The sequence below is a fragment of the Ciona robusta genome, chromosome 1 (assembly GCF_009617815.1).
Source record: "Ciona robusta chromosome 1, ASM961781v2".
Lineage (NCBI taxonomy): Eukaryota > Metazoa > Chordata > Ascidiacea > Phlebobranchia > Cionidae > Ciona > Ciona robusta.
The window spans coordinates 13,784,345-13,810,277 of NC_143235.1; the positions used below are offsets into that span (position 1 = coordinate 13,784,345).

General features: G+C 36.6%; 3 protein-coding genes, 1 non-coding gene and 1 pseudogene across 6 annotated transcripts; 3 read left to right on the forward strand and 2 right to left on the reverse strand.

The window, feature by feature from the left end:
- Positions 1-27: 27 nt before the first annotated feature.
- LOC149743529 (uncharacterized) lies at positions 28-2,880 on the reverse strand. Of its 2 annotated transcripts, XM_089885603.1 has the most exons (4): positions 2,558-2,856; positions 2,132-2,170; positions 939-1,183; positions 28-427 (listed from the first exon to the last, which is right to left on the reverse strand). In XM_089885603.1, exons 1-4 carry the CDS (start codon positions 2,751-2,753, stop codon positions 215-217), a joined length of 693 nt encoding a protein of 230 aa, XP_089741729.1. In that variant the 5' UTR covers positions 2,754-2,856; the 3' UTR covers positions 28-214. The 2 variants fall into 2 exon arrangements, with proteins under 2 accessions (XP_089741729.1, XP_089741738.1); XM_089885612.1 differs by lacking the exon at positions 2,132-2,170 and having other exon boundaries at positions 2,558-2,880.
- A 2,360-nt stretch (positions 2,881-5,240) lies between these two features.
- LOC149743530 (general transcription factor II-I repeat domain-containing protein 2 pseudogene) lies at positions 5,241-7,073 on the reverse strand (annotated as a pseudogene).
- Positions 7,074-7,590: 517 nt separating this feature from the next.
- Positions 7,591-13,089, forward strand: LOC149743531 (uncharacterized). Its single transcript, XM_089885450.1, has 6 exons — positions 7,591-8,450; positions 9,009-9,112; positions 9,295-9,434; positions 9,684-9,837; positions 10,180-10,391; positions 10,918-13,089. Exons 1-6 carry the CDS (start codon positions 7,995-7,997, stop codon positions 11,028-11,030), a joined length of 1,179 nt encoding a protein of 392 aa, XP_089741576.1. The 5' UTR covers positions 7,591-7,994; the 3' UTR covers positions 11,031-13,089.
- On the forward strand, positions 13,063-13,177 carry LOC149743532 (U5 spliceosomal RNA). Its single transcript, XR_016387397.1, has one exon. It is a non-coding gene; the product is annotated as a U5 spliceosomal RNA (small nuclear RNA).
- Positions 13,178-16,235: 3,058 nt separating this feature from the next.
- LOC149743533 (DBH-like monooxygenase protein 1) lies at positions 16,236-25,666 on the forward strand. 2 transcript variants are annotated; one of them, XM_089885289.1, is made up of 15 exons: positions 16,236-16,466; positions 17,779-17,889; positions 18,149-18,298; positions 18,741-18,831; positions 18,885-19,057; positions 19,536-19,613; positions 19,865-19,969; positions 20,265-20,367; positions 20,671-20,840; positions 21,241-21,338; positions 21,639-21,795; positions 23,307-23,443; positions 23,821-23,902; positions 24,420-24,518; positions 24,843-25,666. In XM_089885289.1, exons 1-15 carry the CDS (start codon positions 16,302-16,304, stop codon positions 25,035-25,037), a joined length of 1,914 nt encoding a protein of 637 aa, XP_089741415.1. In that variant the 5' UTR covers positions 16,236-16,301; the 3' UTR covers positions 25,038-25,666. The 2 variants fall into 2 exon arrangements, with proteins under 2 accessions (XP_089741415.1, XP_089741423.1); XM_089885297.1 differs by having other exon boundaries at positions 19,874-19,969.
- The last annotated feature ends 267 nt before the right edge of the window (positions 25,667-25,933 follow it).

Consider the following 25,933-nt stretch of genomic DNA (forward strand, 5'->3'; position numbering starts at 1 on the left):
ACTATCATGCAATGAAACAAACCGATCTACGTTCAAGTTTGATATTTTTAATAGAAAAGATCACGACAATGTTAAAATAAGGCTTACACACGAGCACGCATATATCAGCATACGGCTTATGGGCATATCCACATATAAGTAATTATGCATCGTTTAATAACATCCTGGTAATCGATTAATAAATTAATTTGGCAATTTTGATGCGAAACCAGAATTACCTATTACGTTTCCCGTACCTACACCTCATGACTTTTTCGCAAAGTGGATAAAACTGGTTTGATGGCGGCACGTCAATCATACCGCGCAGTATGGGCCTAGTAGCGACTGCCATAGCAATATTTGTACGGTCAGTCATGTTGAGTGGGTGACCAACATTCCACGGGGAATATGTCGTCGTCTGGTTGTTTTCGAACCTCACCCGTCCACGCTAGAAAGTTAAAAAGTGTTTAATTTTTTCGTGTAACCAAATAACACGTGAGCTTTGGTGGAACTACAGCTTGTTTGGTAAATATAAAAGATGCAAAAAGTAATGCACATGATGCTGTGTTTCGCATTACTTGTCTTTCGGGTCTTTGTTTTATTAGGCATGTGTTTTTTAACATATAGTAGGGCGGGGGAAGATGGGACACCTTTAGCACCGAATATCCATATATTCTGATCGTGTTTTAAACAATTAACAACGGTCTATAGGAGTCGTGATGATACAGTTTTATAATTCTTTGTATGTTCTTTGTTTACTACTAAATTAGACGAGAAAATAGAATAAAAAGGAGCCCCATCTTTCCCCACCCTACTTCTGATTATTATTAAAGTTTCCTATATTTTCATGCCACTGGTTCGTTTGTGAAGTCGCTCGGTGTAAAACAATCTATCCCAAATAAAAACAGAATAGGGAATTAGTTGTGGAACTACATTCAATACATCAATCTAAAGTTCACCTCGTAATCCCATGCCCCTCCCGTCCAAACCAGAACAAAATCTCGGTTCTCGCTCATAAAGTCATAAGCGTTGCGTAGAACGTAGTTGAAAAGAAAATTGTAATTTGCTGCGTCCCTTATCTTGACTAGATGCCCTTGTTGGGCCTCGCAAGCCTCCTTAGATTCTTGATAACTTCTCATGTTTGGCTCACAACCGTCGTCCAATAGGAAGTAGCATTTTCCGCGGTAGATGACCCCAGAACACTCTGCGAATTTTATAACATCAGAGTCGTATTATAGCAAAGTAAGAGAAAATGGGTCATATTTTCTTGTCCCATTTGGTAGTAAACAAAAAACAATCGGAAAATTATACAATCGTATCTTCACGACCTGCATAACCCGTTTGTAAATGTTTAAAACACGACCAGGACAACTGGATATTATGTGCCAAACGCGTCCCATATTACCTCACACTAATATATATATTATAGCATATTCAGTAAAGTTAACAGATAAAATGTTCATAAATTCATAAATAAAATTTTCCATTTTCATCATAAAATTTGTTTAAATCTTTTTAATATTCAGAACAGATTTGAATCAAAACGTTCTTAATTACACAGTTAGAAGTCTAATATGGATTTACCGCATAATTTGTATTCCGCATATCTATGATAACCACCGACACACTATAGATTAAATTTCATGATATCGCTCATTTTTAATATTAGTCCGTTTACTTAAAGTATGTTATCACAAATTTCACATGTTTGCAGTTAGTTGTATAATAAGGGGGAGACAGATATTTTCATTCTATTTCTTGTCCCATTCGGTAGTTAACAAATAACGTTTAAATAATTATAAAACCGTGTCCTCGCGACTTCCATAGATCTGTGTTCATTGCTTAAAACACGTCTTACCCCCACCCTACTTATAGTTACCACATATTATCACACAAAATCGCGGGTATAGTTGTAGTAGGGTGGGGGTAGATGGGACACCTTTCACACATAATAACCAAATATCCTGATCGTGTTATAAACAATTAACAACGGTCTGTGGGAGCCGTGAAGATAAAGTTTTATAAAAAATCGTTGAATGTTTGTTTACTACCAAATTGGAGGAGAAATAGATTGAAAAGGTGTCCCATCTTATACATGTTACCACATATTATTACACAAAATCGCGGGTAGTTGATTATAAGCAATACTTACCTCCCCTGCGTTTTTGGATGGTGAGTCGATTAAGCGTACCTGAGTAAAATACAATGTAAATATTTATCTTTTCTTGGGTTTAAAATATTCACTTCGTTTTCGGTTCGCTTTAATTTAATCTGATCAATTTCTAATTTAGCAAACAAACATTTAAAGGGTTGGGTCATAGCTTTGGAACATGATTGCCAAGATTTAAATTCCACCACATAAAAATGTATTAAACTATATTCGTTAGTTGCCCGGCGCCATTGCACATTGCTTAGTGCGTCGTATTAGCCCAGAGGGTATGGGTTCTTAAGGTCCCCTGCTGCTAGCATTTGGACGTACGCGTCTTGGGGCAAGATAAAAATTGTCAGCAACTTATTAAAAATAGAATAAAAAAAAACGTTATAAATAGGAATATCATTCATTCAGTTACTCCTATACCTGTTAAAACTTGTATACGACGCTCTAGCACTCGCACATGGTTCGGATCGCATGCGTTTTGATGTCGTATTAATGTTCTAACCGCTGTGCATATCTTGTAACTCTCAGTTACATTACTACAAACGTCGTTATTCTCACACGAGACAAACGACCAGCACATGGTAAGAAACACGAACGCAAACGCTAAACTTTTCATTTTTCCTAAACTCTTTCGAAATTCGACTCAAAATAGTACCTGTACTATAAACGTATAAAGTGAATTCCGTATCGTCATAATCTCGTATTTATAGCTAGCGTTCGCAGCGGGAAAAAGTAATGCGGGCGCAAAATCGAGGTCACAGATACTGCGCGAATGCGTCAGAAAAAGACCATCGGACCACGCGTGCTGGAAAATCTATGTTTCCGCAATTAACATTGGCAAGAGTCATCATAAACACTAAATACATATTAGAAGGCTCTTTGTAAGTGACTGGTTTTCGTTCCGGCGAATTTTCTGACGTAAAAGACCTGAACCAGTAATCACACTTGGCAGTTTAACTTTATAATCTCAGAAACAAAGTTTAAATTTAGATCATGTTCCAATGCGATAGAAAAATGATTCAACCTTATGTCTGCTAGTGCGTCCGGATTAAAGAGGATTTGCAATCACATTTCGAATAATTATCCTGATGACGAATAGTAAGCACCCACCTAATACGCACGAATATACCACACTTCTTTATATGTGCTAATTATACTGACAGATTAAAACACTTAATCGTTCTTAACGGTGAACAATCTATTTCGATATATCGCGTCAACGATAAAGTCATTGAACGTCAGGAAACGAAATATCACCACATTAAATACGCATTGTCACTTGTTTAACACCACGCCTTACTTATATAGTAGCAGGTATAGTTCTGTGGGCTAAAATAAGATGCCTTTGGCACATAATGTCCAAATATCTTGATCGTGTTTTGAACAATTACGAACGGTCTACGGAAGTCTTGAGAATGTTGTTTTATAATTCTTTAAATGTTCTTTGTTTACTACTAATTAGGACGAGAAAATAGGATAAAAAGTTGTTCTCCACTCTACTATGAATGTGAATAAATGAATGTAACTTACTTTATATCCTCGCGTGGCCGGAAAACGACAGTCGTTATCACACGGGTTTAACACCTTGCGCCAGCTTACGAGTTACCATAGCCTACATGTTCAGTTTTTTTACCGACGAAAATGTTGTATAAGTCGTGCACTTTGCTGGATTAGGAGAATGGTAACTTATTTAATTGCTTATCTCAGTCATCCAGCTTGGCCCACTTGTGTGGTAGTGTTTGGTATGTGAGTGGGTGTGTCGTTGCGGTGATATGCAAGATAAAACATCCTCCCCGAGGCAGCAAACATTTTATCATGTTATTTCTATGCCGCAGATCCGTTCGTATTGCGTGTTAATTACCACTTACGATTTGGATGTGGAAAATTACAAACCAGTCGGAAACTACAGGCGCCCGAAATGTTTAAGGATGAATGAACGAAATTCATTTTATCTCTTATTTGGTCACGATTACAAAAAAAAACGGAAAGTGTTAAAAGTCGGTTAGTAACGGTAAAACAACAATTGTTAAACAACGCTTATTAATAAAAAAAGAGAAGAAAAGACTGTCCTAAATTAAGTAAACAGCGTTTAATTAAACAATCTAAGTTCTAATTGAAAGAAGTATGTACCTAAGGACACATTCAAGTATGTGTACTTCTACTAATACCATGTATTTGACACTCAACAACTTTCCATGCAAGTTGTCAACGTATGCGTTATTGCACGCCATGCATTGTCATATAGTTGTGGAAGCTCGGTTAACGTCATTAGTCCTTTTAGTGGTGCAACATTCAACGGAATAATTTACATAATCGTGTTCTGCGTTCTATAGGGGTTTATATAGCTGTTGTCCGCGAATCTAAGAGAGCGATGTTAATTGTTTAAAAAAGGTTATAGAATGTGGATTTTATGTTCTAACAGTATCCCATCTTGCCTAAAGTTCGTTTTTCAAATCCAATTTTATGCGATAGAAAAATAAGACCTATATAATTAAACTTTTAGCTAGACAACGAAAGTCTGAATCGTCCTATGAGTCATTTAGTTCAATCTATAGTACTGCAGACCATTAGTATAAGCAAACGCGTCCGAGACTGAATTACTAGACATAAATAAACGCCGACTGCAATTAGTGACATATTTTGGTCTCGCTTTGGTAACTTTCATGACAAAAATGTGGTTGCGGTATTTTAATATATGAGAGTTATCAATAAATGTCACTTGCTTTATCCTCGCGTGGCCGGGAAACGACATCAGTCGTTATAACCCCGGTGTTTCATTTCATGCACCTTCTGCACGCTTACAAGTTACCACATATTTAACTTTGTGGGTGTGCTTTTTTCTCTATGGCTGACAATTCTAATGGTTTACCGCAGGGGTGTGCAACCTTTGATACAGAAGGGCCAGATATAAGTTACTGGGTGAAACCGCGGGCCACACGTTTATGTAACATTGGCTATCTAGTAGTCGCACGGACAAAAAAATAGTTTATTTTTCTTGTTGACTGTTTAATAGGTATATCTCCTTGCAACAAAATATTATGACGCATAAATTCCTAAAGAAAACTGGTATTCAAATTTATTGTCACATAGAATTTAAAACATTTTAGTGAGAAATTTGCAGCTGGCTTCTTTTCCCGATGACTTTTTCCAAATTTGCTTTAATCGAAGTACTCGCAATTCGAAGACCGTTTTCCAAGTGTTCGTCTGTCAGAACCGATCGATAGGGGGATTTCATAACGCCCATTTTAGAAAAAAATTGTTCACACAAGTATGTTGAGCCGAAAAGAGCCATTTTTGAAGCCATGTATATTTTCAAATGTGGATAGTTATTTTGGTTGAGATGATTTCGATAAAAGTCGCCAAGACTTATTTCCAAATACTTAGCTTTTAAATCAGTGTTCTCTTGGAGATCCAAAAGTTCAAGTTGGATATCAACTGGTGCTTTGTCAACGTCTGCACTAAATGGCGAAGAAAAAATATCAAACAAATGTTCATGAGATTTAAAGTCCTTAAAACGAGCCAAAAAATCATTTAACAATTTTTCAAGTTGGTCTGCAAATTCAATTTTCTTCTCATGATGCATTCCACACTCCTTCAGAGTTGAAAAGTGGAAAAGATTTCCTGTTTGTATGTGAGCTTTCCAAAGTCGTAATTTGTTCATAAAACCTTTTATGTGACCATACATTTCATTAGCATACTGGCTTTTTCGCTGCAGTCTTGTATTAAGTTCATTCAGATGAGTAGTTATATCAACCAAGAAAGCTAGGTCACATAACCAATTTTCGTCCTCCATTTCCGCTATTGGGTGCCCTTTTAGTTTCAAAAAGTTTACGACTTCTGTCCGCAGTTCGTAAAATCGCCGCAACATGCAGCCCTTGCTTAACCAACGTACCTCGGAAAAGTACACTAGATCTCGATGTGTAGTATTGAGATCATCCAGAAACTGTTGAAACTGGCGATGGTTGAGCCCTCGTGCTCGAATGAAATTTACTGCCTTAATAACCGGACTTAAAACGTGTTTGAATTTTAAGGATTTTGCGCACAGGTTTTGCTGGTGAATAATGCAATGAAAAATTGCTATATCGTCATTGATTTTTTTCTCTCTCAATGCAGACTTCATGAGACCTACAAATCCAATGCCAGTTCCAGACATAGATCGAGCACCATCAGTTGCGATTCCACATAAGGTGGACAAGTCTAGTCCAAAATTGTTAAAGGCATCAACTACTTTGGTGAAGATATCAGCACCAGTTGTCGTACCCTTCATTGGCTGTAGTGCCAGAAGTTCTTCAGTTTCGTTTAGCTCTTTGTCCACTCCTTTTACAAATATGGCCAACTGTGCTGTGTCCCTCTGGTCCGTACTTTCATCGATTGCAAAACTCCATGAAACAAAACTCTTCACCTTATCCCTGAGAGTGTCACTAATGTCACAAGCAAGATCATCGATGCGCCTCGCTATCGTCCACCGTGACAGACTTATTTTCTCGAACTCAATCCTCATTTTAGGGCACATTTCTTCTGCGACATCAATAAGACACTGCTTCACAAAGTTTCCGTCAGAATAAGGTTTCATAGTTTGAGCTATTCTCTGTGCGATTAGGTAACTACATCGGACTGCTTTTTCGCTATCACTGTGGATTTTTTGAAACATCGACCGCTGGGCCTTTAACTCTTCCTGTAGTTGCCTCACTTTCAGCTTTCTGTTCTGTCCATCTAGCCTACCATAAACACCCTCAGAATGCTTTGACTCGTAGTGTCGTTTAACGTTGTACTCTTTAGTAACATTAACAGTTTGTTTGCAAATCAGACACAAAGGCCTTTTATCTGTATTTTCAATAAAGAAGTACTCAAAAGTCCATTTTGTCTGAAACATTCGCTTTTCTTCCTCAACCTTCCTCTTTTTAGTTTTCTGCACGTTAGCTACATAATTAGCCATTGCAAGTAATAAGTAAACTGAAAACAAGTTTACAATAAAACAGTATTAGACTGCAATGCGTTGGTTAGGACTGTTATAGACTTAGTTTTATTCCACACGACGATATTTAGAATGCTCACTACTCAGCAATCGACAGCTTTGTGAAGTGTGTTGTTCATTTTGTACAAGCTAGTAATTCGGGGATGGTTATGTCATAGGAGGCTAACCGTTGGAGAATTGTTACGTCATATACAATACATTAGACTCAGGTGTAGGTTTTGGCAAAGTTGGTAGAGACGGTTGGTTTTGCAACACAAAAGATATTGGTCCGCACATCCTTAATTCAATTAAATTATTACTCGTTTCGCGGGCCGCACAGCATTCAAAATTGATATTGCGTCGCGGGCCGCACAATTTTTCTTTACGGGCCGCATTTGGCCCGCGGGCCGCAGGTTGCACACTCCTGGTTTACCGCATGTGTTTTATATTTTAATACCATGCTATATACCGTTGTTAAATGGATAAACGGGTATAACTTGCTTAATCACTTAAAACAGAGTATGTAACTTTGAACACTCAAAATACAATATTAAACTTTACTAAGTCGAGCGACTGTTGGTTTGACAAACCTGTTATAAATGCAGGCCTGCAGCATTTCTGCCACCAATGTATCCCTCATAAGGGATTACCTGTCAATACATAACTTCAAAATATTGACAGATATTAATTAGAACAGTGGGAGATTTTATACAATCTTTCCGAGAAGTTACCAGAATATTGCACGTAGTTATTTCGGGAGTAATATGCTCTGACGTAGCGGCGGAAACTGTGTATGAAATGAGTCTTGCCACGACCCGACCAATGTTGCGTTGTTAATTACGCGTCAATAATAAGATGCAGCTGCACGTATCTTTAATATAACTCCCTTTCTCCATTCTCTATATGGTAGTTTCGACGACAGAGTTCCTGGACTGGGCAAAAACAATCTTGGACCGTTTACAAGATACCTTAGTTGTTTTAGGCCGGAACTTTAAGATGTTTAGGTTAAAAGAAACTTTGTTCTTTGGATTTATGATTGGAAACTTACTGAAACTTGGGGATTGTCAGCCTACCTGTTATTGCTCTGGGCTGCAGCAAACGTGGGCGCCTTCTGATGCTATTTCAAGTTGGAGTCGATGCGTTGGCAACGCTAGAGGACTTCGTAACTGTTATAATGCGGAGAGATCTCGGCGGAGAAGTTGCATGGTGAACAGCACAACTATGGCAGTTTGTATGGAAAGGAAAAGTTGTTACGATGAATCATCATGTACTGGTCAATGGAGTGTCTGGGGTGCACAGACGCCATGTAGCACCAACTGTGGAAGAGGAACTCAAACACTAGCAAGATCATGCTACAAGGTAATTTATATGCGCCAATACCACGCTTATGTTGGGTGTAATACAAAGATGTTATAGTAAAAATGTTTTTTATCTTTGCCATCTTAAGTAAGATCTTCGCTGCTTTATTTGAAGAAGTAAATAAAAGTTATATTATAGTAGGATGGGGGAAGATGGGATACATTTTCATACTATTTTCTCACCCCATTTGGTAGTAAACAAAGAACATTCAAAGTATTATAAAATCGTATCCTTACGACTCCCATAGACCGTTGTTAATTGTTTAAAACATGGTCAGGATGTTTGGATATTACGTGCTAAAGGTGTCCCATCTTCCCCCACACTACTATATAGTAGGGTAGGGAGAAAATGGAACATGTTCCATTATCTTTTTCTCGTCCCATTTAGTAGTCAACAAATTTTTTTTACAGAAATATATAACCGTGGCCACGTGACTCTAAAATGCGTTCTTAATTGTAAAATACACGGTCAGAAAATATCGCTTTTAGGTGCTAACTGCATCCCATCTTACCCCATAGTTATGTTGTATTTAAAACTACTAAACCAAAATGACTTCAGAGCGGAAGCCACAATCTGCTGGCATACAACTGCGCTGGGGGAAATGGTTCTTCTGAAGAAAGACGAACCCAGAGTTGCACACGACTTAGATGTGCGCCAGGAATGTAAGTTTATCATAAAATTGTAACTATAAAGTGTATACAAAATATACACAGCCCGCGCATGCATGTATTCTTACATACTAAACTAATTTTGCGTCAATACATTAAAATGTGATATTTCATGGCATTTATATGAAACGTGATAATTTTATGGTAATTTCTTTATGGTAATTTTTTATTTTTAGGACTTTTTCTGTTCAAACTACAACACAAACAACTATGCCAACAATAACAAGAAAAACAAAAACAGTTGTTCTTCCGCCTACTTTTGTAATATTAGCTACTAACGCCGTTCGTCAAAACGTCACCACACTGTCTGCCCAAGGTAATATATATAGTAGTTTGGGGTAAGATGGGACACCTTTTGATTCTATTTTCTCGTTCAAGTTGGTAGTAAACAAAAAAATTAAAACCGTATCCTCACGATTCCCCTAGACCGTTGGTAATTGTTTAAAACATGATCAAGATACTTGGATATTATGTGCTAAAGGTGTAACAATGTACCCCACAGTACTGTACATCAATAAAAAGTGTCACATGAAAACATTGTAAAAATGTAAAAAATTTCCTTTAGTTTTAGAAGAAACCACTACTGTAACGAAAAGCAAGCCAACTGGAACAGCGGTTAATATAACTTTGCTTGCTGCTGTGCTGGGTTCCGTGGCTTTATTATGCTTTGCATTAATCGCCATAGTTATTATTTGCAGACTTCGAAAACCAAAACAACGGTATGTATAAATAACCTATAGAGTTTAAACTAAACCATAGCCTATATGTAAAGTAATGGTAAATGTAAACTTGCTGTAATCTTGTGTGACCGAAAACGACAATCGTTATAACACGGATGTTCTGTTTCATACACCTCGTGCCAGCTTACGAGTTACCACGAATGTAACTTTGTGGGTGATTGCTGTACAAAACATTTGCATGGCATCATGTAAAATCTGCGTCAGATAAACAAGCGGATATGAGTCTTAAAAATTAAATTATCAAGAAGTTTCGATACCCGGAAAGTATTTCGTGCTAGACCGCGATATGCACACGATTTAACTAAAGTTTTGTTTGCGAAGAGATTGCAGCGCTGCTGGTGAGCCGGTCACGCTAACAGAGGGTGCTGGGTATGAATCCGTTTCAACCGTGCCTTTAAATTATCGAAGTCTGCCCGAACAGCCAAACTATTCTGAAATAGCACCGGTGCAAAATAGAAGTGACGGCATAGCTCATACTGGTGTAAGTCTTACGGTGAAGAACACTCTTTATCACTCGGTTGGTGAAAACGAAGGTGGGTTTCGTCAATAATATAATAATAACTTTACTTGTCTCTTCAATTATGGTGGCGAAGAAAAAAAAACATTAAACAAAAAAGAACAGAATATAGCGACAAAACAACGTTTGGCAGAACATGCTTACAGTTAAAAACATATTTGCATTTAGTTAGACGAAAATAAGCGAAGTGTTTCCTCTTATATTTAGCCTGCTCTATATATATGTATCGGGTACGCCACGAATGTTGGCACTTATAGGAGATTGGGGTAAGATGGGACATGTTTTCATTTTCTTTCTTATTCCATTTGTTATTAACCAAAGAATATTAAGGAACATTAGGAAGTTGTGGTCCCTCGTCTCTAAAAACTGTTGCTTAATTGTTGATTGGGAAATATAGAATTTAGGTGCTGACAGTTTCCCATTTTACCCCGCAGAGCTTTACTTTATAATTATCAAATCATTAAGTATGTCGCTAATGCTACATAAAAACAAAATTGTGAAAAATTCTAGCAAACAAAACACTAATTTGATTTGTTCAACAGAAATCTCAACCCAGAACCCCAACGGGTTGTACCTGCAGCCGTTACCGAGCCCTGGCGCTCAGTCGACATCAGAAGAAAATGCCTATTTTACCATTGGATATCAACAACCGTGATTTGCTTATGTAATAACAATTTCAATTGTTGATGTAATAACAATTCAATTGTTATGATTTAAAAAACGAAAATTGCCATAACATATTAGCAAAGCTAAAACCTTATTTAGGGAAGATGGGACATCTTTTTATTCTGTTTTTTTTTTGTCCCCTTTGGTAGTAAACAAAACACATTTAGGGAATTATAACACTGTATTCTCACGACACCCACAAACCGTTGGTAATTGTTCAAACAGCGATCAGGATATTTCGATATTATGCTAAAGCCCAAGGTATACTTATTTTCTGAAAGTTGCAAAACCTGTCTGCTGATAACTCTATCTTAGTGTTATCAGTAAACATAATTATTTATAGACGACGTTAATATGCGGCTCATACTGGCCCACGCATGACTCACGCAACATCCTACACCATGTTTGTTGTATGCGCGGTGTTTAATCCCGAATTTCATGTTTCGGTTGCGACGTTAAATTATCTTGAGGTTTCGAGAGAATTAGAAAGCCGACAAATACTGAGAATTAACTTGCTTGGAATCCACTGTTGAAACTGAATGCTTAAAAAAAGTCGCATTTGCTTATATGTACTGCTAAAATAAAACTTGGGGAAACTTCGTTTTGCGCGCTATAAGGTAATTTTTGACGGTTTACCAAATGACTCCTGCGTTTTGTCTGGTAAGGGCGGACAATTTAACGGAGACAACTTTTTGTATTGATTTGTATAATCACATTATATGCAGTAGGGTGGGGGAAGACGGGACACCTTATGCACGTAGCATCTAAATATCCTGATCTTGTTTTAAACGATTAACAACGGCCTATGAGTGTCGTAAGAACGGTTTTATAATTCTTTGAATGTTGTTTACTAACTAGGAGGAGAAAATAGAATGAAAAGGTGTTTCATTTACCCCCACCCTACTATATATCCAAAATAGTAACAAATATGTAATAAACACTGTAGACATGTTACTTAGTAACAGATTTCTACTTTCACGAATTTTGTTCGGTATCGTGTAAGACAGTGCAAGATTTTGTCCGAATTCTATTGCGCATGCCCTGAAAAGTCACTTCCTATGCAGAAAATCGGAAAAAATAATATTTTGATAAAAGATAATGATTTAGTTTGATTGACAGCCAGGACCAAAATACAGCACGTTCATTAAATTAATCAAAAAAAACTCGTTCTACAATCAATTGTAGTTACGAACGCAGGTTGTCGCATTATATATAGTAGGGTAGGGTAGAACGGGACACCTATAGCACATAATATTTTAATATCCTGATCGTGTTTTAAACAAATAACAACGGTCTATGGGAGTCGTGAGGGTACGGTTTATTAATTCTTTGAAATTTTTTCGTTTACTACTAAATGCGACAAGAAAATAGAATAAAAAGGTGTTCCATCTTCCCCCACTCTACTATATACTTGCAAAAGCAAAAAAACGTAGTTTTGTATCCAAAACGGTAATTCTGTTTCTGAAACGAAAATTCGTTGAGTTAGTTCGTTTTTTGAAAACATGTGATTACTTTCTCTCTGTCATAATCTAGCGGAAAGCGTTACGATGACACAATCAATAGTTTAAGAGAAACAAATTTCTCATAGTTACCTATATTTTCGTTTTACCGTACTAAATTTCTGTTTTAAGATTTTAATATTTTGTTTCGTGTTTTTTTCTTCTAAAACATAAAAGCCCATATGAAACAGAACCGGAAACTTTTAAAACGTTTCACGGCCTTAACTATAGGCAAGCAGTTTCAGTATAGCCTATACAAGTCACATTAACTATATGAACTTCACAGTACTGTGTGTTCGTTTTAGAAGGAAAACAATGACAAAACTGCGATGACCATCGGTCTTTTATTCTTGCGAATCCAAGTAAAATATTTATTAAGCAGATAAAATAGAAATCACAAAGTTGTTGGCATCACCGTGTAAATTATAATATTCCATTCAAGGGTTAATTTCACCACCATTCGACAATGCGTAGCTTAAGTTTAAAAATACCGCACGGTGGCGCTCCTGTTTAAAAATAAAATAAATTGGACCCCGCTTCAACGCATGATTCTTTCGCCTTTTGTTAAAGAATTTCATGGAAAGGAGTATTACAATGAGTCCTTCAACTATTTTTTTACATCTGACTCTGGTCAGGATAAAAAAAACGTAAAAACGCATAAAAATAAAAAAAAATTAACGTCAACAACACACCTAAATGCCCGACATAGTGGTTAGGGCGCTTACCTATAGATCAGAGGGTATGGTTTCGAGGCTCGGCACTGCCATATGCGTATGTGTCTTTCGGCAAGACACTAGCCGTAATCCAGTTGTAGAAGAAAGTTGTTTTCGTTAATATTAAAATATTTGTATATTTTGGGTGTGTAAGAATTGTGTTTCTGGTTGGATGATTTGTTTTGCATTACGTAACAGAAAATTACGCATGTGCCATGTGACAGACAGTTATACAATGAATGAATGAATGAATGAATGAATGTAACTTACTTTATCCTCGCGTGGCCGGAAAACGACAGTCGTTATAACACGGTTGTTTCAAACACCTTGTGCCAGCTTACGAGTTACCATGTATGTTACTTTGTAGGTGATATTTGGGGGATTTGTGCATTTTTAATGTATGGCTGATAATTTATGGACAACCTAATAGAGATCACTTGGTTGGATCAATCGCGCGCTAACAATTTGCCACGGCGCCAGACCAAATAACAGTTGTTACGTCACGTTTAGGGGAATATACATTGCAATGATTTCTAGAAAACAAACGTGGTTGCTATAATGCATGCGTGACGTGTTTTATCAAATGTTGCTTAAGGTCAAGCAAAATAGAACCTTTTGCCGGCATTGCATACGACGATGCTCGATACTGCTACCAATATGAGTGTACTTGGGCAGGACACTTGTAAATGCTTTAACAAAATGTTTCTTAATGGGTTGTCTTATTTGTGATTCATATACAGATAAAAAACGTTGGTTATAATTAATGTTATTTTTTATTTCAACTAGAAAAACATAGCTACATTTTTCATCGCATGGCAGCAACAAGAATGTAATATGTTAATGACATGTCGCATTTGAACTGCTGTGAAACGTACTAACATATATATTTGAAATATGATTCTGTGTGATGACACAGAACAAGATAATCGGCCAACTCTGGCCTTAATCTCTGGCGTATATCGCATCAAGACCTCAACCACGTAAAACAACCACGTAAAATAGAAACGCGTGGGACTGTCGCACAATAAGAGATAAACAACTTATGGAAATGTTTAATTTACCAACGTTAGCTTGCGTAACCTGATTCTTCATGTCAATGGTATGTCTGTTGTTCTTGTGGGAAATTTTACTTTACTGGTGGTGGAAAGTTTTGGTAGTTGAGTCATTTCCTCACGTTGTTGGTGTGTTGATTTTGTGCAATGAATATCTTTAGACGAGAAACTAAACGTTAAGTGATCCAACCCAGTGGTCACCAACTGGTTATTCAAATTTTCACGTACAAAGTTATATAGTAGGGTGGGAAAAGATTTTTAGCACATATTATCCAAACATCGTGACCGTGCTTAAACAATAAACAACGGTTTATGGGAGTCGTGAGGATACGTTTTTAATGAGAAGGTGTCCCATTTTCTTCAACCCTACTAAAGTGTATTTATGTATTAAAGCAGTCGCAACTGTCGTTGTCCCGCCACGCGAGGCTATGCATGAGTTATTCACCACGCAAGGTTAAATAAATAACTTTATTCGTTCGATCGCTTGCGTGAAAAATACCTGAAACAAAACTGGTTGTTACATTACGTCATTATCATGTGACGTACCCATTTCCCAATAACTTACGCTGTTGTTATACTTTCTCGGAGAAGCTTCGACAAAGTTAAATTGCTTTAGGTTGGGCTACTAGGCTTATATAACCCTGGGGCATATAATGCGGTCACGGAGTGTCCACGCTTCGTGCTTAGAATAGAATAGTAGGAATTTACTGAAGCGTCACAGTAAAAAAACAACTTGCGCCACATGGTTGTGAGTCTCGTGATATATCGCTGGTTTTTTTACCATTAAACAGCCATTTACACTTGGCTACTTCAGATAAGCCGCAGCAAGCAGTAACGGAGGACAGAAAAGGTAGTTACTTCTAAACCAGTGCATGACTGCAGGTGCTAAATGAGCAGTTTAAACGTAGGCGTCGGAACATCATATTTACAATTGTGATGGATCATTTATTTAGTTGACATTTTAATGATTGAGTAATCTTGCGTTTTAAACGATTAGTTCGTATTCAATATTTGTAGAATCCAACACTAAATAGTTTTGCTATTACGCAAATCTTTGTTTTTTTGCTTTCATTTTCTGTGTTATCGTTTTAAAAACGATTTTATTACGTCACCTACAGTTTTTTGTTAAATATTTTATACTAAATTTTGCCAGATGTTTTGCAGTTACTAGGTTTTATGACTGCCATTAGCTTAAAACGTAGATTTGTCGTAATGTATATACGTGCCGTCTGTGTTAAAAAGGAAAACGTTCAAAGTTTTTAATTATTAAATATGTCAGATGCTGCTGTGACTTTAGTTACATGCGTACATTTACATAAACCAGTCTGTCACGAAGTTAGCAAAACCGAACTCACTTGTCACCGCATTATAGGATGTTACCGCATTATAGGATGTTACCGCATTATAGGATGTTACCGCATTATAACCATAAGATCAGCATAATTTTATTATGTATTTTACTTTACGCAGCAGGAATCGTATCTTAACGACTCCCATAGACTGTTATTAATTGCTTAAAACACGACCAGGGTATTTGGATATTTTGTGCTAAAGGTGTCCCGTCTTTCCCAACCCCACTATATTTATTTCCTTGGGTTAAAAAACTCTTCGTTCAGTGAGAAATGTTTCGTAAGCCATGCAGTTATAACAGATGATTCTCTTTTTAAAGCGAAGGTTTGAGCAGTTTACCTATATTTATAATTTTAATGCAAATAGCAGGTCGTGATATCTCTAAGCTGTGAGTTAGCACAGGATGTTTGTGTTGTATTCTCAGTTGTGGTAGTTGGTTTCTGTATGTAGGCTGTGTTGTATTCTCACTAGTGGTAGTTGGTTTCTGTATGTAGGCTATACGGCTCATTTTAATTGACGCGTAGTTTCTCATCGCACTGCACGAGTTTACAATTTATAGTACGCTATGTCAAGTAAATTGTGTAAAAAGTTTGTATTTGTGCAGAATAATAAACTATTAGATTAGGTCTTCAATATATTGGCAATAATGCAAAAGGAATTGCATTGCTTTTGCTTTGTATTGGCGAGCATCGTTGTTGTTGTGTATGGAGCGCCTAATACCACCGAACCGTATTCTCACCATAGCGAATTGGACTTGCATGGACAAATGAAGTTGTATTGGAATGTGAACGGATCTTATATTACGTTGGAGGTAAGAAATTATACACGGGTACCTATATATGAATGCTTTTTTGGCTAAGGAAAATACCAAGTGCTCATAGTACGTACGACCTACAAATTATGAACGAATTCTGATGTAGTACCGTGGGGGAAGATGGGACACCTTTAGCACATTTTTTCGAATATCCCGATTGTGTTTTCAACAACAATTAACAACAGTCTTTAAGAGTCGTGCGGATACGGCTTCATAATTCTTTGAATGTTTTTCTACTACCAAAAGGGACGAGAAAATAGAATCAAAAGGTGTCCCATCTTTCTCAACCTTCTATGTATTTAGTTTTATATGTTCTCCCATGCTCTTCCCCGACAGTGACATGTAATGCAATGTTTGTAATAAACAACCGATTCTGAACAACATCGCATGTCACGATTTTATTTTTGCTGTACAATAAACATACACGCCAACTCGCCTTTCCACGATTTAACTTTTTTGCACGCAACACGCCGGAGACTGTAATGACACCCGGAAATATTGACGTAAATATTATCATCTTTACATTATATGTCGCATTAAGTAATCGTAGTTTGGTCGTGCGCTGAACGCAGACACTCGGTGTCCTAAACGAATGCAAATATCATGCGTAATGTTGCTGTTATAGTATAAGACTATTCGAAACTTTGTTTATGTCTTTAAAAGCGAATTGTGTATGCAAATTATAGATTTGTTTATGTTATTTTGGTTTATTCGTTTTTTTGTGAATTCATGATTAAATGCGAAGATCATCGTAATTAAAACAACGAAAAAGGGGGAAGTAAGACCGAGTGACGTAAAAACAACTCTGAAAAAATACTCAATACAAAGTTAGATATGCGGTAACTCGTACACGGGTATGGAGCATAAGGAACATAACATCCTTTTTATAATGACTGTCATTGCCCCGCTACGCGGCAGTAAATCCGTCACTTACAAAGTTACAGACGTGGTAACTCGTAAGCGTAGGGTGTGTATGGAACAGAACACCCGTGTTATAACGAATGTCGTTGCCTCTGAATAAAAGAAAATAAATAAGTGTAACAAATGAACTACAATACTTCTATGTCGATCGAATAAACTACCTTGTCATCGGGTCAAACGAGATGACCTACAATAGTTCGCGCTTAATAATTAGCACTTGCTGCGTAATCGTGATCCTTAATAGCCTAAAGCAGTTGGCGTTGTTTTATCCAATACACTTCATTGTGGATTTGAACTTTGGTCTGCCAACCTTAGATATCGTGTTTTTGGAGCACACTTTAACGGTTGATTAAATGTTTCAGGATATTAACCTAAAACATCTTTTTAGCTTCATGGAAACACCACTGGCTGGATCGGGATGGGGTTTTCCCCTAACGGTGCCATGACTGGAGCTGATATGTTCGTAGGTTGGGTGGCGAGCGGTACCGCTTATATAACGGTGAGTATCTATGGTGCATTTAAAGACATAAGAACATCTCAAACAACAATAAGAAATTATTTAAGCTTCTGTGTATGGTGTCCTGCAAACAGGAATGAGGTGCATACACTAAAATAAAGTACCCTATTTTTTGCTATTAAGACTGTGTTGACTCTTTTATTACAAGAAAAAATGCTGCATATGACTTTAGAAATTGTAATTATTTATTTTTTTACAAAACCGGTTGCTAATTTTATTTATTTTGCGTGATTATCCACAGGATAGGCATGGAGTGGGAAACACTTTTCCACCAAAAGACACGGAACAGAATGTCGAACTGTTGTCTGGGTTCGAATGTGATGGCTGGACGGTTGTTAAGTTTAAAAGACAACTTGCTGGTTGTGAAAGTGGTTCAGATTTTACCATTACGGTAATAATGTTGCCAGTGTTGCGTATATTTTGCTCATTTAATGTTATACGGTGTAATATTTATGAATGGTGGATAATTAATTAACTCCATATGTTATAGCTTGACAGTGAGCATAAGGTGTATGAATACACTATGTGTGTCTGGTCTATAAGAAGACGCCCATGTTATAACTCGACAGTGAGCATGAGGTGTATGAATACATCATGTGTGTCTGGTCTATAAGAAGACGCCCATGTTATAACTCGACAGTGAGCATGAGGTGTATGAATACATCATGTGTGTCTGGTCTATAAGAAGACACCCATGTTATAACTTGACAGTGAGCATGATGTGTATGAATACACACCATGTATGTGTATAACAATTTATCCAAATAAAACTTTGTAACGGTGGCATACATATAATAAATATATTGTAATATAAATGCACAACATTATTACAGGCCGACACAATTAAAGTGATATATGCTTATGGAAACACAGATCCTACTGGATCAGATATAGTGGGATCCAATTATCATTCCACAAACAGAGGTAATTAATACAACCCAAAAAGTTTGTTGTTTTTAACCCTATGTATTGTACAGGTGCCAGGAGTCTCATATTTCTCAACAATGGTGGAGCAAGTACACAAACAATAACAAATGCATTGACTTATGATATGTTGAATGTCCAGTTTCCGTTACCACAGAAAAAAACTTTCTACAGTTGCAAAGTATTTCAGTTGCCCCGTCTTACTAAAAAGCATCATATTATAAAGGTAAGTTTGTGTGCAGACTGTGTTTTGTGCACATAGTTAATCTTTGTAAACTGGCACCAGATTTTTTTTCTGAAAAAGCAGCGTTTGTGTGCACATGGTCTGTTTTTGTGCACAGAGTCTGTTTTGTGTTTTAATTTCATTAACCCTTCCTATTTGTCAAATATAATTTTTCTTGGGCCACAAAACAATCTCAGCAACTGGTATAAACTTGATATTCTTTACTTCAATAAATTCCTGGCACCGAGCATAGTTGGTATACGCCTGCTCCTAGCCCAGGGGTGGCGAGTTTAAGTCTCGGAGCTACCCTTGTTGGTATGTGTGTGTCTTTGGGCAAGACAGTTGATGTATGTGGTAACTTGTATCTGGCATAAGTTGTGTAAAACATAACATTCCTACCATTGCCTGCCACATGAGAATAAATTAGTTCTAAATAAACTAAATCCAAGCAACCATGAAATGATAATTCTTTTTTATTTAGTTTGAAGCTTTGGTCCAGAAAGGACACGAACTGAATGTTCATCATATTATTGTGTATGCTTGCACCGGAAATATAACAGTAAGTTTTATCTTTCTAAATATATTACTTGATTTATCTAACCCAAGTAAATTATGAATCTCGCCAAATTTGAATCTAAATATATGTCTGCTAATTCACATGCTACAATAGTTTCATCAACTTGGCTGTGGTCATGGGAGTGGCAAACTTTGATAAGTCAGTTAAGTTCCCACCCGCATGAATAATGAATATTTTTTGGTTTAAATCTTCTCCTGTTTTTTTTGGTTTTAATCTTCTCCTGTTATTTCTAGTCAGTACAGAGGGTTGGTGAAAGTGTTGAATGCTATTCTGCCAACATGCCACTGGATTTCTACAGCTGCAACTCGGTGGTGGTTGGGTGGGCAATAGGGGGTGGGGTAAGTAACTTCTTCTATTCTATAATGGTAAAGTGTGGAGGTAGATTGCGGCACTAGGGGGTCACGGTGTGTTAGGGTCATGCCATATGAGGTGTTGCAGGGGGTTTATGGCACATAAGCTTGCGGCACCTGAGTCTACGGCATGTGAGGTCACGGCATGTGCAGGTCACGGCATATGGGGGCCACGACACGTGAGTTACTTGGCCCCTATACATAGCCTATTGTTGTATTTTTTAGTTGTTTTCAATATCCAGTACTCCTGGAAGTAACATTTGATATAATCCTTACATTTCAGCCATTCACATTACCTGATCATGTTGGTATTCCATTAGGGGAGCCAGATTCACCAACTCATGTGTTAATGGAGGTTCACTATGATAATCCGAACCTTGTAACAGGTACTTGTTTGTATGAGAGGATACTATTCATATAATATTTCTACAGTGAGCACGAGGTGTAGGAATACACCATGTGTGTCTGGTGTAAAAGAAGACAGCCATGTTATAACTCGACAGTGAGCATGATGTGTATAAATCCACCACATGCTTTTGGTGTATATGAAAACACCCATGTTATAACTTGACAGTGAGCATGTGGTGTATGAATACACCATGTGAGTCTAGTGTAAAAGAAGACAGCCATGTTATAACTCGACAGTGAGCATGAGGTACACATGTATTTACCCTTTCATTATCACACAGGTTTGGTCGATAACTCAGGCATACGAATGTCTTACACTGATCAACTGAGGCAATATGATGGAGAGGTTATGCAAGTAGGACATAATGTATCTCCTACTAGTCAAATTATTCCACCGAACACCTCATCGTATCTTCAATATGGTGAATGCACTTCTGGTTGCTTGGCTCAAGTAAACATTACAAATATCTTGACAAGGAGCATGAGGTGTACGAATACACCATGTGTGTCTGGTTTATAAGAAGTCACCCATGTTATAACTTGACAGTGAGCATGAGGGGTATGAATACACCATGAGTGTCTGGTTTATAAGAAGTCACCCATGTTATAACTTGACAGTGAGCATGAGGTGTAGGAATACACCATGTGTGTCTGGTGTATGAGAAGACACCCATGTTATAACTTGACAGTGAGCATGAGGTGTATGAATACACCATGTGTGCCTGGTTTATAAGAAGTCACCCATGTTATAACCCGACAGTGAGCATGAGGTGTATGAATAAACTATGTGTGTCTGGTGTATAAGCTGACATCTAGTGACAGTGAGCATGATTAGAAACCTTTTTTTTCAGTCAATGAATGACAGTTCACTCTCAGAGATTAAACTCATTGGAGGAATGTTACACAGTCATTTGCTTGGTAGAAAATTGCGACTACGCCATATTTATGGGTGAGTGTTTGTAGCAAGAGTAGCTTGTTATCTTACTTATAAACCTCTTTTGCTATCCTCCATATATAACACAGATTATACATTTTTGTGGCATGGTACTTGACACCAATTGCCCCAATCCATTGGTGTCTTATGGGTTGTCCAAATTGTCATCCATGCATGAAAAAGTTATATACATGGTAACTTGTGGGCATAAGATTTTCAATACAGAACACTTAAGTAAAAATGAATGTTGTTGCGGCTTCACTCAAAGATAAATATGTTATACATTCTCTGAAGTATGACTTATTTTTTTTATAGAAATGGCACTGAAGGTCCATTCTTGTTAAACGACGATAATTATGACTTCAACTACCAAGAAATGAGGGTTTTCACAACAGAAAAACACATCAGCTCTGGCGATTCTATGCAGATGGTTTGTGATTATGACAGCTCGGATAGAAGCAATTTTACTGTGGTAAGTTCCACAAGTGACCTGAATATATGCCGCATGAACAAATGAATGTAACTTGAAATGTTCTTTTATTGAGCACGTTAGTGGTCATATAGATCCTTTTTCGTCGAACAGTTGTTCTTGTTGTTGTTTTTTGAACGACTTTTTTCCGCACTTACCTCAATTTTTAGTTCTAGCATTTATTCTTTAATCTCTTGATTGAAATCAAATCATGATATATATTTATAATTTTTGGACTAAATTTTCAGAACTGAAACCGCATAATTAGCGATTAATTAACAATTACTTTACTGTTTAATCAAATGTGCCAAATTTAAAATACACCTTAAACTATATGATTGTACTGTATAAAGTATTTTGAACTAAGCATAGTTTTATAAACCATATTGCATATGATCGCCTAATCAGCGAGTAATTAACGATTACATTTCAGTTTGTCTAAGGCGCTAACTCGCGACTGTTTTATTGATTCCAAAAATACTTTGCTTATTAAAATTGGTCCAGTATAGGCGTAGATATTCGTCCTCAAACAGTGATCTCTAGCGCTATCCTTTTTTTTACTACGAGCTTCGTGATTGTGACGTAGGAACGTACTAGTCACGTGACTGATTCATTCGTAAAAGCGAAACTTTTTTTCGCCACGCAAATTTCAAATCAGTTTTATGAATTTCATGGTGTTTGAGCTGGAATATCTTTGGTTATACAGAACCGATTAAAACAAGTAAGGTGTCGTTGGCATTAGAAAAACACACTCTATCTATTAAAGCGATGTACATTTGAGTGTGTTTAGGCCCTTTAAAATGTAATTTACCATTGATTATTCGACTGTATTCGATACAATAATTTAAACTAAGCTTAGCCTTATAAACCATAGTGTATAAAATCGTCCAATTAATGAGTAAAATGATTGTAACGCTTGCGAGTCAAGTAAACTGCAATGCATCGGGAAGTCGCTGGTAATCGGTAACTTTTGGCTTTGTTTACGTTAGTATGCAAATATAAACAAAAAGTATATATAGTATTATTCTTATATATCTTTTATTAAAAGAAAACAAATCCAAACTAATTGCTGCGGCAGGCGGGGATCGAACCCGGGACATGACGTTAGTAAAGCGCACGCAATAACCGTTAGGTCTAGTAAACAGCACTGTCGAGACAGTGGTTGTATTGTCTGGGAATTTGGAGGCACGTGTTGGAGAGATAAGAAATCCTCACATCGATTCACGCCTGAATCAAACTATTTCCAGTTAAGTGGGGACGCAATAAAAGTTTTTGATCAAGCTCAGTCGACCGTTGTAGTAAAAGGGTTAAATAATACTATGCTAATTAGTTTAATTAACAAGCTCGCGCATTAGATCTTTGATCTTTTGTATTAATCTTTTTTTTATTTACTTTATTTAATCTTGCGCGGCAGTCAACAAAAAATCTTGAATACAGTTGTTAGTAAAATTGTTTACAAATTTTCTGCATCATGTTGTTTAACTATGAAGAGAAATAACGTTTTTATCTCATAGGGTGGATTGTCAACTCGAAATGAGATGTGCATTGCATACATTTTGTATTATCCAAAGACTGCATTAAAACGCTGTGAAACCCAACCCATAGCAGGAAACATCTTGAACTACTTTAATCTTACAAATGTCAGGAGGACGTAAGTGTTTTCTTTATTTCTTTGGGATGGTCATTCTGACCATTTTTAATAAATAAGATGCGCAACCACACTTAAATTTGCCAACTATATTGAAGGGCTTCCAAATTTTCTTAGCTAGCGACTCTTTTTATTTTCCTAAAAATTTATGCGACCCTTAATGGTTAATAGTAAAATATGCAATACTATTAAATAAGTGCACGCTCATGAACCTCCAGTTTGGAAAGCCTTGTTCTATTCAAGTAAGTTATCACAAACATTTTAAATAAGGTTATCATAAGTCATAACTCATAGGTAAGTGAAATAGTCAAGAATAGCAACTTTCTTTTATTTTAATAAAAGATAAAACCTTATGATAAACACACACAATTTCTATATAGGGGTTTCTCATGGCCCTGGACCAGACTAAGTGACTTCACTGATATTTTAACCAACAGAAATGTTCTGGACATCATTAACTCTGTAAGTTAATACTTTGGGTTGAATAAATGTAATGTAATGAATGTAACTTACTTTATCCTCGGGTGGCCAGAAACAACAGTCGTTATCACACGAGTTTAAGACCTCGTGCCAGCTTACGAGTTACCATGTATGTTACTTTGTGGGTGATTATTTTTTGGGGTGATTTTTTCATTTTTTTATGTATGGCTTATAATTTGAACAACCCATTAGTGACCACTGGGTTGGAGCAATTGCCGTTAAGTGTCTTGCCCAAGGACACATAACCCCCCCCCCCCGTCGAGCCTCGAACCCATTACAGGCAGGCACGCAAAATACTAATTTGTTATTATTCCAAATCACTTATAGACCATCCTAATTAACAGGTATTCACGAAAAAAATAACCCACAAGGTTACATTTGTGGTAACTCATAAGTGAGCACGAGGTGTATGAAACATAACCCATGATTTAAAACTTTCCCTGCCAAATTAGGATAAATAACTTAAATAAGTTACATTCTTCCACACTCAAATCCACAGATGCATTGGAATCAGACCACAGGAAGTATGTTAAGCTCAGCTGTTCAACATATGGAAAGGAGAGTTTTTTGCAGAGTAAATGGCTCACCTCATCCAAGGGTATGTATTCATATTCACCCAGTTTCGCATATACCAACATAAGGTGTATGAAGCCACAATGCTTGCATGCCAGCACTGATAGCCTAACTCATTGTTATTGTTAAACAATGGCTTTTTAGACTGGAGCTTTCGAAGGTAATTAATGTAACAAAGCAATTAATTTATTGCAATCTGTATCAAAAGTATCTTGCAATTAATCTAAATACCATTTTGGTAAAGTAACTTTTGTTTTAGATGTAAATTGATCAATTGTTTTAATTATCCAGAAATAACTGTCTTAAGACTTTACTTGTTTCAAGTTATATTGTTTTCCATTTTGTATAGGTTGGCAATACTGCTCCTGCGTTGAATGTTACTCAAGCATATGTACAACCTGTTGCTACATGCGCGGTACCCAATACTGGATTCCCTGTCTCTAAAACAGAAAAACCGTGTCGAGGCTCCGGCTCACCCAGCATGAATGGGTTTATGTTTACAACATTGGCGTTTGTTTTACTCAGTTTAATGGCAGCTGCATAAGTTTAGTATTAGCATGACAAACCATTTTAGCCACTACTGGACTTGTAAGACCAAAGTTTTTTATACTATAAGTTAATTCAGAAAACTAAGCAATCAAATTAATAGCAATCTTAAAACTGTCTTGCAGCTGACTTGAAATATTTACAAGCTTTTAGAACAACGAGTTCTGCCTAAATTAAGCTCTGACTTTAACTTATTAACCAGAACTTCAGTTGATTGGAGAATGTGCAATGATGTTGGCATTCTGTTAGGCATGAAATATATACCTGTTTAAAAATATCAGTAGTTTTGTCGTGTTTTTATACAAGCAGTTAACCGGAACAGCCATTTTTTGCTATCAGAATATTTTAAACAGATTTAAACATATCGTTCTAAATGAAATATACACTGAATAATGAGATTGCAAAAAAATGATAACTACCTTACCCTATTACCCAGCATAATCTGTTAAGTTTTATATCTATAGAAAACTTCTGTACACCAAGCCTAGACCTATTAATGCACATTTTAACTATGTAAAGTATGCTGCTTTGTTTTAGTTTATTATATGCAATTGCCATAACAATCTCTTTATCATGCATTACCTTTATCATTAACAATCATGATTCATGAATAAAGAACTTCAAATCAATGAGACTGTGAAACCATTTTGTTTTATGAACGAAAAATGTCTTTTATTTATCCTTGGAGCAGGTGGCAGCAAACTGTAAACTCTGGGCTAGAAGCCGACGGACTAAATCCTTTTTAACAGTGCCGGTCTTTATGTTTTTTTTGTGGTTGTATTTGATAGTAACTATTTCCCCAAATAACATTAAATTGTTAATTGTTTTAATAGTTAATAAAAAATGAAATAAAAACAACTGTGTTTGAGTGATTATAAAAACACTGCCTAAGAA